General features: G+C 37.9%; 1 protein-coding gene across 1 annotated transcript in view; it reads left to right on the top strand.

The window, feature by feature from the left end:
• The window catches only part of Rnf2 (ring finger protein 2), a 49,423-nt gene extending 38,625 nt beyond the window's left edge, over positions 1-10,798 (top strand). The window contains exons 5-7 of the mRNA XM_020177076.2: positions 4,689-4,961; positions 6,147-6,318; positions 8,841-10,798. Coding sequence (XP_020032665.1) covers positions 4,689-4,961; positions 6,147-6,318; positions 8,841-8,942 — 547 coding nt within the window. The 3' untranslated portion in view covers positions 8,943-10,798. The remainder of the gene's footprint in view (positions 1-4,688; positions 4,962-6,146; positions 6,319-8,840) is intronic.
• Positions 10,799-12,729: the final 1,931 nt, after the last annotated feature.

Raw genomic sequence — 12,729 nt, 5'->3', positions numbered from 1 at the left:
CTTAATTACCATCATTTGACAATTAATTTCTCATTCTCCTTTGAATAGTTTTCTTCCTTGCTTTCAGGAGACCATTTGTCCTGGCTTCCAGTAATGTCACTAGCCATTCCTTCTAAGTTTTATTTGAGCTCCACTCTTAAAAGTAGAGTGTTCCCAGGATCAGTCTTTGTTGCTCTTTCAGTACAGGGTCTGTCTCCAGATGACCTCATCCACTTTTCATGGCTTTAATTACCATCTCTATGTTGATGACTTCCCAAATACATATACCAGCCTGTATTGCTCTGAATTTTAGACTTCATCTCCTCTTGGTTATCTAACAAGTACCTTAAAATTAACATACTCAGTACTGAACTTTTGATTCTTACTCTGTATTTCTCATTGTTGATCATTTTAGCCTATTTTCTTCAGCCATAAACTTTGGAGTCATCCTTAAATCTCTTTCTCAGATACTGTATTCAAATGTGTGAATAAACTTTTTTTTTAGCTTTCTCTGTAATATATCTAGATTTGTCCAGGTTACCTCTGTCTTTCATGTAAAATCTTTTTTTTTTTTCTTTCAGTACTGGGGTTTCAACTCGGCCTCATGCTTGCTAGGCAGGTGCTCTACCACATGTAAGCCACTCTACCAGCCCTTTTTTGGGTTGGGTATTTTATGATAGGGACTCAAGAACTATTTGCTTGGGGCTGGCTTCGAACTGCAGTCCTCCTGATCTCTGCCTTCTGAGTAGCTAGGATTACAGCTGTGATCCTAGCTTTGTAAAGTTCTGTGGTGCTTGCTATGTAAAATCTTAAACTAGTCTCCCAACTGATCTATTTCCCATGCTACTCCCACATAATCTGTTCTTAGCACACATGGTTTTCCTTTGTTTAGAATCCTCTAGTAGCTTCTATCCACATTTAGGTTAAAAACCAAAAGACTTTAATGATAGCTTCTAAGACCCTGTATAATCTGGGCACTCTGCTTACCCTCATTCTTTTTAACTTACCTGACATTATCTCTGAATTTATTTAATCTTCAGGCATTGATTATTTTCTATAGTAGGGGATGCTAGTAAAGGGCCATCTTAACCTAATGCTTTTCACCTTAGCTGAACATCAGAATCACTTGGGAAGTTTTTAAATCTCAGGGCTTTCAGATATCACCCAGGCTAAGTAACTGGGGCCTTTGTATACTATTATTTCAGTTTGTTTAAGTGATTCTTTTTTTTTTTTAAAGTTATTTTTTATTATCATATTGTTGTTGTACCAGGGGCACATTGTGACATTCACAAAAGTGCTCACAATATATCTTAGTTAAATTCACTCCCTCTCCTTAAGTGATTCTGAAGTACAGTCAAGGTGAAAAACCACTGACTTAAAGTTTAAAAGTTTTGCTCCTTTCTAGCTCCATTAAACTGAGCTACAACCCTGTTTATGAAAGTAAAAAAATATTAATGGTTGAATGTATTTTAAGAATAATACATACTGAAGAGTTGGAAGGAAGTTAACAGTTTTCGATTTAGTCCTTTATGAGGAGCAAGAATCTCATTGGCAAGATCCTTTGGCAGATAGTTTTTGGTTTTACTTATTTTTCTGCAGCACTGTGATTTATGTTCAGGGTTTCTCACTTCCTGGGCAGACACTCCAGCACTTGAGCCACACTTCCAGCCCAGTCTGTTGGTTTTACTTAAGCATATCTGGTGGTGGGCCTGTGGGATAGGAGCTTCATTCATTTGAAGGCAACTTTAGCATAGCTTCCTTACCGTTCTTCAACTCACCAAGCACATTTCTGCCTCAGAGCCTTTGTACTTACTGTTCTTGAAGAAACTGTCTTCCATATAGTGCACACAGTGTACTCTCACTGTGTTGAGGTGCCTGCGAAGTCCCTATCCATACTAGGACTCCATACTTCTTTGACCTCCTTGCTTCATTTTCCTCCAGAGCAGTTACTGTTCTCTGACATGTGTCATCCACTGTACTAGAATATAAACCCTAAGAGGGAAAGATGGTCAGGATTTTTGACCCTTGCAACTCCAGTACTTAGAAGCATACTTAGCTTAAAGTAACAGGACAGTAAATACTTCTGAGTATGTGAAAAAATTACCTAAAATTTCTTTGCTTATATTGAATTAAAATTAGTCTCTGTGTGTTGCAGTCTAGGTCTGCTCTTAAAATACTTAGGGTGATGATTTTATACATATTTTAGATTCTACTTCTAGTTTTTCAAATACTTTGATATAGATATGTTTTTATGTGCTCCTTTAGAGGCTAAATGTTCACATGCCTACTTTTTTTTACACCCTCATTTGACTTTCAAGATTATTGGTGTCATTGTTAAAATGGTACCATCAAGGCAGTGTATACTATTATAGATGTGATTTAATAAATGTAGAATAGAATAGGCTAGGCTATTACTCTCCTTTTTTTTTTTTTTGGGAAAAGATATGGGATAAAAATAAAAACATTAAGTTGTTGTAAACCTGTTAGTGAACTTTAATTTATGGTCAACTGAAACAATCTTTTGTCTTGCTTTAGTTGTGGAGATTTAAGTATAGTCCTTATGTTGTCACCAAGTTAATTTTTTTTTGTTTTTCTATTATACAAGCCTGTTTATACTTTTTTTTTTCCAAATTATGTTAAAAAAGTAACAAATTATCATCTTAATCATGTTTAAGTATGGAATTTAGTTATGTTAACTACATTTACATTGTTGTGCAATTTAATCTCCAGAACTCTTTTCATTTTATAAAACTAAAACTCTTATCAACTTTTTTTTTTTTTGTGGTACTGGGGTTTGAACTCATGACCCTGTCACAGCACTCTTATCACTTGAGTTAGGCCCCAAGCCTAAAACTTGGACCTCTTATATAATAACTCCATTTCCCTCTCCTCCCAGCTCCTGGTAACCACTGTTTTACTTTCTATTTCTGTGAATTGATACCTATATAAGTGAAATCATACAGTATTTGTCTTTTTCTGACTGACTTATTTGACTTAGTAAAGTGTCCTGAATGTGTCCACCATATGGTGGCATGGGACAGGATTTTCTTCCTTTTTAAGTTTAAATAAGATCCCATTGTATGTGTTTTGTGTTTATATTTCTTTGAATCACAGTTTTGCCATTTAATGTATTAGTCATTCCCTTTCAGTTTTGAAATGATTTCAGAAGCAGGATTTAATTTGAAGTAAAGAAAATTTTTGATCATCTTTCTAACCAAGTAGGCAGTTATTTCTTTGTTTGGCAGAAAACATAATAATGACACTATTCAGCTGGGCGCCAGTGGTTCATGCCTGTTAACCTTGCTGCTCAGGAGACAGAGGTCAGGAGGATTGTGGTTCGAAGCCAGCCTGGACAAATAGTTGGCAAGACCTGTCTTGAAAAAAACCATCATAAAAAAGTGCTGGTGGGGTGGCATGAGGTGTACAAGCCCCAGTACTGCTCCTCCCCCCACAAAAAAAGGACACTATTCTTAGAAGTGCAGGTTATTCTTTCATATTCCTTTTTTATCATATATTCCTCTTTTGTGTGTGTGTGTGTGTGTGTGTGTGTGTGTGTGTGTGTGTATAAGTAAGTAGGAAGGCATTGTGCTAGAAAGAATGTGTTCTGGTATCACATACTAGCTCTAGCCCTGGCACTTAATAGTTGTGTTACTTTAGGCAAATTAACTTTTTATCTCAACTATAAAATGTTGGTACTACTACTGCTTTGCCAGGTTGTTTTGAATTGTGGATGAGATTACATACACAGAATGCCTTGTTTAGTGATCAGTTTTAGTATCCAAGCCTGTGGTTTTTTAAGTACCACTCCATTTGCCTCATTAGAATCATTTTACATTGCATTAGCAGACTTTGAGGGACATCAGCAGGGATGGAGTTCTTTTCATCTTTCCTTAAATTTTGTTTGCTTAAGAATATTCTAATTTATGCCTTACATAGACATAAATAACTTCTCTCAGAGTTTTAAAATTTTCATATTGTGCCTTATCATGCCTTTTTTTAGACTTATAATCTCATATCAAAATGATCAAAATATAAATAAGGATTTGATAATGATTCCTTTAGTCTTTTGTTCAATAAAGTTATCAAATGAATAAAAACATTTATTGAAATCATGTATAAATGTGTGTGGTGAGGTTTTCTAGAATTTTTAGGAACGTGTGGGAATGATGACATTTTCAATTCACCAAATTCAATTATCTAGGTTTTTTAGAATTCTAAAGTTCGGTAGCTTTTGCTGGACTTGGTAGAGCATGCCTACACTCGCAGAACTCAGTAGGTTGAGGCCAGCCTGGGCTGCATAGAGAGACTGAGACTCTCCCTCAAAAAACCAAACCAATAATGAGTGCAGCAGCTCATGCTTTTAATCTTAGCTACTCGAGGAGGAGATTGGGAGAATTGGAGTTCAGGGCCAGCCTGGGCAAAAGTTCAGAGGGGCCATCTCAACCAATAAAAAGCTGGGAATGGTGGTGTGCATGCGTTTGTCATCCTAGCTACATTGAAAGCATAAATAGGAGGATCAATATCCAGACCTGTCTGGGCATAAATGCCAGTCTCTGGTTAGAAAATTAAAGCCAAAAGTGATAGGGGTGTAGCTCAAGTGGTAGGGGACCTGCGTACTAGGATCAGTACTGCCAAAAACATTTTTTTGAAACTTTAAAGGTAAATTGTATGTGTCTTTTTGTTTTGTTTTTGTTTTTTTTCTTAACTAGATTGCAGCGAGGCAAGAAGCAACAGATTGAAAATGGTAGTGGTGCAGAAGATAATGGTGACAGTTCACACTGTAGTAATGCATCCACACACAGCAACCAAGAAGCAGGCCCTAGTAACAAACGGACCAAAACATCTGATGATTCTGGGCTTGAACTTGATAATAACAATGCAACGGTGGCAATTGATCCAGTAATGGATGGTGCTAGTGAGATTGAATTAGTTTTCAGGCCTCATCCCACACTTATGGAAAAAGATGACAGTGCACAAACAAGGTAAGTGTGTGGGTTAGTTTCAGATTATCTGAATTCAGAATGTTTAATTGGGAGTTAAAAGTTAATTTTGGGGCTGGCAAATTGACTCATGTGGATAGAGCGCCTGCCTAGCACACATGAGGCCTAGAGTTCAAGCCTCAGTGCCACAAAAAAAAAGAAAAAAAGTCAATTTTGCATAAGAAGTAGGAGCAGAATTTATCATCCTGTTTTCAGGGTTCAGCTTGGATATACTGACTGCTCAAATTGTTTTGCTCTTTCTTCCTAATGTGTTTCTTGCACAGCTCTTGAAAGGAACATCCTTCCTCGGTAGTGGAGGAAAAAGGACTGCACAATTTCTTTCTTTTTGATCATTTAAAAAAAAATTAGGACATATTCATTGTGCAGGACCATCTGTTTTTTTAATGATACCGGAGTGTCAGTAGGCTTTAAAATTTGTGCTGGAAAGGACAAATGACCACTTATCTCCAGAATATTGCTGTCATTGAATGCAGACAAACATTTAATATTTGTTGAATGAGTGATTGAATGGCAAAAAAAAAAAAAAAAAAAAATCCCAAGATTAGCACTTCTGTGCTCAGTTGTAAAAACCAGAAATTTTAATTCTTGAGGTAATAAGGAATTTGTTCATATTCTTACCATTCCTTTCGCTGCTGCAGCCAGCAGATTGATTGGCATTGAAGGATATGATCTTTTTTTTAACCTTTAGTACTTTGTGTATTTATGTATTTATTTATTTCGGCAGTACTGTGGTTTGAACTTAGGGCGTCACACTTGCTAGGCAGGTACTCTACTACTTGAGCCACTCTATCAGCCATTTTTTGTGTTGGGTATTTTCAAGATAGGGTCTTGAGTACTGTTTGCCTGGCCTGGCTTCTCCTGATCTTTGCCTCCTGAGTAGCTAGGATCACAGGCATGAACCACCGGTGCCTGGCTTCATTTTATATCATTTTACAGAAGGTAAAGGACATAGAGCTTTTGTGACTGGCAGTCAAATAGCTAGTGTGTACTTTCTCCTCTTTTGTACTTTTTAATAAGAATGTTTTAAATTCTCCATTTCTGTTAATTGGTCAGTAATTAAAACACTTATGCTTTCCTCAGCTTTTTAGCAAAATAACAGTCCCATAGTTTATGTACATTTTCTCGATATACTTTACAAATTAAATTTTTAATGATTTATTCTTTTAGATACATAAAGACTTCAGGTAATGCCACTGTCGATCACTTATCCAAGTATCTGGCTGTGAGGTTAGCATTAGAAGAACTTCGAAGCAAAGGAGAATCAAACCAGATGAACCTTGATACAGCCAGTGAGAAGCAGTATACCATTTATATAGCAACAGCCAGTGGCCAGTTCACTGTGAGTATTTAAACACTTGACTGTTGAAACTGAGAGCACATTGACCAACTGAGTGGCAAGTGATGGTGTGGGGCCTAACAAGAACCCTAAGACCTTGAGTAATTGCAGTAGGGTAGTTGACTTTTTGATACCCTATGTTTGTTTTGTTACAAACAGTGTAAGTGACAAAGAGTTATTCCTAAGGCCTTATTTTTAAGTTAATCCCTTCTTCCCTTTTTGTGGTGCTGGAGATCTAACCCAGGGCCTTGAACATGCTACACAGTGTTTTGCCACTGAGCTACATCCCCAGTCTCTGACAGAACTTCTTAATTCTTCTAACAACTCACATATTAGGGACTTGCTAAATATTGGGTGGTTGTGACAGATCTTAGAGAAGGTTAAAGTCATCAAAAGGTGGTTTGTGGAGAAGGAGACTAAGATGGGTTTTGAAGCATTTACTTGAGCAAAAGAGAGCAGGGCTTCCAGGGGCCATGGTTGTTGGTGGGCTGAGAGTATCCAACTGACCAAAGCAGGGAAAAGTAGCACAAGTCAACAGAGAAAAAGGCAGGAAATGACCAGGGACGATTACAGCAGCCACGGATAGGTTTGGCAGCATTGGAACAACTCGATTGAATAGAATAGCTCTTCTGGGACCAGAATGCAGAATGGACCAAGGAGAGGAGAACCCGAGATACTGGGCTGAGCAAAGATTGCTGCAATAATTTAGGCAAACCATGGGGTGATAAGGACCCTCACTAAAATGGTGCTGACCCTAAGCACTGGTTCATTGGATTGATACAAGTTACATCATTCAGTCGTAAGAACTATGAAGGTGAACGGAGGTTAGGAATGGAAGAAATCTTAACATTACCCCAAGTGTAACTGATGGGAAAAGGTCAAGCACTAGACTCAGCTCTAGTCTCTACAGATGCCTTCCTTTCCTTTTTGCCATCTCTACTCTTCCTCTCCTGTTTGCACATATCTCTAAATCAGTCCTACTGAACTCAGCTTAAGTTACTTAAATTACTCCTAGTCTTCTCATTAAGATCTGTGACTCAAACTAATTCCATTGTGGTTATAGCCAGCTGGTGATTTTAGGCAAGCAGTTTGATTGACATTAGGGTGTTGCTTTTTGAAAATTTGTGTCAGGGCTGGAGGCGTGACTCAAGCAGTAGAGTGCTTGCTTTGCAAGCATGGAAGCTTTAAGTTCAAACCCCAGTACTGTCCTCCTCCCCCACAAAAAAAGTTGTGGTGGTAGAACATACTCAACTAGGATACTTGGTAAATAATTTTAATAAATGTAGCATACTTTGCACTCCTTGGAGAACAGTTCCATATATGCAGAAGGCTTTGAGACCTGTTTGCAGGCTTTGTAAATATAATATTTACCTTAACTCCCTTTTGGGATGTGCTTCCCTTAAAGCCCAGCTTTGACCTTCTGATGGGGGTTTCTTAAGAAAGGTCAGCAATTTGAGGCATCAGCCTTCACTTCATAGGCTGGAGACCCTAGCACAAGGCAGTACCTAGGCATCTTACCTGACTTCTTATCCTGTCCAGTTTCTGTTGTCACTTATAGAGGCTTCCAGGGAGTCTAACCCTTAGGAAAATTTGCTTATGAGCCCTCCATTTAAGGGCTGATAAGTTCACTAATTAGTGAACCCTTATTAACTATATTAACTGCCTTGCTAACAAGGGTAACCATTATTCCTTCATAGCAGTGAGAATTAGCAGTTACAGCAACACATAGCTACAGCTACAGCTTCATACTGCTCTGCTTTACTAAGAATGGGTTATCTTGTTAAGTTGTCCATGTGTGGATGTGGCGGGTCTACCAACATGAATTTAACCAAGCATGCAGAGCTTTGGTCTCTACTGTTGCTCTGTGGAAAATTACTCTTACTTCAAGCAATTTGCCTGAGCAAAGCAGTCACTTCTTGGTCACAGATCTGAAGCTGCCCAATGCGTGTGTGTGTGTGTGTATTGGTCAGTAGCAACTATCACACCTGTGCCTGCAGCTCAAATCCTAAGTTTTCCCCTTTCTTGGGGATCGTAGTGAAGGGCTCCTGGAATCACAGCCTGGAGTTGCCTCACCACAGTCTTCCCAAAGTGCTATTGTCTGCCAGTTGGAAGAACCTGGCGCTCTCTTTTCCCTGGCCTGTGGGACCTTAAGCCACTGCCACCTAGCATAGTAGTGGAAGGATATGTGAAGACTCAAGGCAGGAAGGGCCCATGTTCGCCAAGGGGCAAGATGGTATGGTGCTGGTGGAGTGTCAGGGAGCCTAGGAAGTTAATGTGAAGGGTGAGAAGGGGTGACTAGGTGGCTCCAAGGGAGGCAGAAGTGGCCATAGCTACTCACCCTGCCGCGAGCCCAGATTTTCTCTTTCCACCTCCACCATATTGTAGCTTCTGGTGCCAGCCCTGGGCCCTCAAACCTCACTAGTATTTTTTTAAAAAAAGATTCTGTGAACTTGTATTTTGTTCCATCTCACTATTACTGAGCTTCATGCAGTTTTCGTAATTTTTTCTTTTCTTTTCTGTTTTAGGTATTAAATGGCTCTTTTTCTTTGGAGTTGGTCAGTGAGAAATACTGGAAAGTGAACAAACCCATGGAACTTTATTATGCACCCACCAGGGAGCACAAATGAGCTTTTAAAAACCAATTCTGAGACGGAACTTTTTATAGCTTCTTTCTTTAATATTAAACATGTACCATCATAACTTTTATGGACAGATCTTGGATATGTTCAATTTTATTTCTGAGCCAGACTCGTTTACACTATTAGAATCATTTCCTTAATTTAAGATTTACTTTTTGGAAAGGACTGCAGTGATTCAGTGCTTTTTCTTTCCTTTTAGTAATATATCTAAGTTGTGTGCTTTCACAAAGTATGGTTCCATTTGGAGCACCCTTTGACCCAGGAATTTTTCATAGTTCTGTATTCTTAAGTAAAGATCCAGTTAGCATCTTTTTCCTTCTCTCCTCAGTTTTTTAGGACTATAGAATGTTAAATAATATGTATTCTGATTTCCCTACCCCCTTTCCTTGGAGTCTTGTATATTTATAGTTTTCTATATAAATTGTAGTATCTTCATGAAGACCAAGGCTCACATTTACTATACTTAAAAGCGATTCTCATAGGATTATTATTTTCATGGTATTTTCTTCCATAATATCTCATTTTAAAGAGGTTCTTTATGAACTCAGTGTCCATTGTCATGCAATGTTACTTTTTTTCCATTTTTTTCCCTTGTATGTTTGGAATTTCTGGTCATGGGGAAGAGAATCAAACAAAATCTAAAGTTCTGTGAGAATATGGTTTATTAACAAACTTCACCGAAGAAAGAAAAGTTAAATTGATAATATGTAATCCTCAATTGAATATTTAAGAGTTCTTTTGTATTAGTTTTCCTATCACTTCAGTTCCTTTATTATGGTTGATGTTTTTCCTATTAAAATACCAGAGATAGAGATATTTTGCACTTTAGCCTTGATGAAAAGTACCAGATATGTTCAAAGTTTCCCTAATTCTTTTCTTATTGGTAGCCACTTAAGAGTCAAAAATAACATGGCACATAGAACAATGGAGAAAAAGCAAAACAAAACTTTGGTTTTGTTTGAAAAGTGTGCTTTATAGTTTTTTGAGTTGCCATATCAGTTTATAAATTTGGTGCTCTGCTTATTACACTATAGAAGCAGGTTACTAGAGTTTGAACCCTGCTTGATATGTAATGAAAGATAACTCTGTAGAAAAATGTCAGCCAATAGGGTAAAGCCATTCTGCTCTTCTTAGTTTTACATCAAGAAACAGTGTTGGCTGTTTGGGGGCCAGAAGGCTTTGTGCTGACCAGTCAGAAACAAGATTGACTTGTGTCTTATTTTTCATTTCCTACCTGACTCTAGGTATGTCTCCTCAAGTTTATATTATCACAGTATTTAGAAAGACATGTTTGCATTGAGAAATTTAACCCCAAAGGGTTTTAATAGGAGGGAGTAGGCCTCCTGTACCATTGTAACTAAAGTCTGTCTAGTCATTGTAAATATTTACCTGTCAGTTTTGACAGATTTGGGCAGCTTGATGTTTTAAATCTTGAGCCAATTATGAAAACTTAAAGGCTTATTCAATTTTTTACCATTTTATTGAAAATATTTGAAATCTGTTTTTACAGTTTTTTTGGTAATCTGTGCCATGAAATTTCAAAACTACCAAAAATTAAGAGACCTTTTATATTCAATTCTTTTTCTGGTGTAATGTTAAGTTGTATAGCTAATTAATATGCATGTCCACTGAATATAACCCTGATTTTGTGATAAAACTGCTTAGATTTTATTGATGACATATTAGATTAGTGGTTGCATTAAATAACTAAATTACCATTGTGGTTATTAATTGAAATTTTATCTTTAAGCAGAAAGTTATTTGTGAATATAAGCTTTGTGCTTACAGAATGTTTGTGTTTTTATGTCAGTATGGGAGGGACATAAACTGCATCATTAGTGAAATCATTGGATGTGTAATCCTTTGCAAAATTTAACTGTAGGTAATTGATAAAGCATTGAGTGTATGTTGTGTGTGTGTGTGGATGTGGGTGTGTGTGTGTGTGGTGGCAGGGGGAGGAGAGGTACTGTTGGCTGTCACTACGAACAAGGCTTTCCAAAGGTATTATCTAAGCAATTTCAGTAACCATTGGCTCATTTTGGCTCGTTAAATGTGATGAAGGCTTTTAGCTACAATATCATTTTAAAATTTATTATGGTAACACATAGCCATATTTACTATTTCTATCCTTTTTGGTGGGGATATGGGATCTATGTCCAGGCTGTCCTTATTCTGGGCTCAAGCAGTCCTCCTCCCTCAGCCTCCAGAATAACTGGGACTACAGGCGCACACCATCCTGCCCAGTTCATTTTAACCATTTTTAAGTCTTCAATTCAGTGGTAGTAGGTAAATTCACAGTGTGGCAGAACGGTCACCACTATCTTTCTAGAACTTTTTCATCATCTGAAACAGAAACTGTACACAGTAAATAATTACTCCCCATAAACTCTACTTAACTTCCTGATAACCTCTGTTCTTTTTTTGAATTCGACTATTTTAGGTAACTCATATAAGTGAAATCACACAATGTTTTCAGGATTCTTCTGTGTAATAGCATGTATCAATTTCATTGTGTTTTGTGGCTGGATAATACATTCTGTATTATATCACGTTTTGTTTATCCATTCATCTGTTGATGGACACATTTTGCTACTTTAATACTGCAGTGAGTTCCTGCTTTTTATTTTGGGTATATAATAGGAATGGAGTTGCCACCTCATTCATTTTGTATTTAATTTTTTGAGGAACCACAAACTGTTTCCACAGTGGCTGTGCCATTTTCCATTGCCACCAGCAATGAATAAGTGTTCCAGTTTTCTACAACCTCTACAACACTTGTTACCTTGTTTTTTAATAGCAGTCCTAATTGTTACCCCTATAATAACTGTTGTAATAGGTGTATTCTCATTGTAGTTTGGATTTGCATTTCCTAATGACATGTTGAGCGTTGTTTTGCATACTAATTGATCATCTGTGTATTTTCTGTACAGAAATGTGTATTCAAATCTTTTCCTGATCTGTTTTTTGAGGTTCTTGGGATCAGACCTTAGGGCCTCTTATCACTGAGCTACCTCTCTTCCCCACCCCCATCTGTGGGTCTCACTGTGTTGCCTAGACTGACCTCAAGCTCCTGGGCTCAACTTTCTGCCACTGCCTCCTAAGTAACTCTTAAGGTACCCAGGCTCCTTTGCCTATTTATTATTTTTTTGGCAGTACTGGGGTTTGAACTCAGGGCTTCACACTTGTTAGGCTACCGTTTGAACCACTCCACCAGTTCTTTTTTGTGTTGGGTATTTTTGAGAGAGGGTCTCGCCAAATATTTGCCCTGGCTGGCCTCAAACTGCAATCCTCCTGATCTCTGCCTCCTGAATAGCTAGGATTACAGGTGTGAGCCACTGTTGCCTGGCTCCTTTGCCTGTTTTATTTTGGTGGTACTGGGGGTTGAACTCACCACCTGCTTACTAGGCAGGTGCTCCTACCGCTTGAGCTACTCCACCAGCCCTTCTGTGTTGGTAATTTTCAAGTTAGGGTCTCACCAGCTATTTGCCCTGGCTGGGGATCCTCTGATCTCTGTCTCCTGAGTAGCTTGGATTACAGCTTGAGCCTAACTCCTTTGTCTATTTTAAGTTAGTTTTTTGTTCTTGGTAAGTGTCTTGATGTACAAAAATTTTTAAATTTGGGGCTAGGGGTGTGGCTCAAGTGGCAGAGTGCTTGCTTAGCAAGCATGAGGTCTTGAGTTCAAACCTCTGTACCACCACAAAAAACTAATTTTAATTAAGCTCACTGTATTTTTTTTTTTTTTCCTTCTGTGGGCTGAGCTTTTGCTGTCATGTTG

The sequence above is a fragment of the Castor canadensis genome, chromosome 11, assembly GCF_047511655.1.
Source record: "Castor canadensis chromosome 11, mCasCan1.hap1v2, whole genome shotgun sequence".
In the NCBI taxonomy this organism is placed as follows: Eukaryota; Metazoa; Chordata; class Mammalia; order Rodentia; family Castoridae; genus Castor; species Castor canadensis.
The sequence above is the reverse complement of the archived record's forward strand: the minus strand, read 5'-3'. Positions and strand labels throughout refer to the sequence as shown.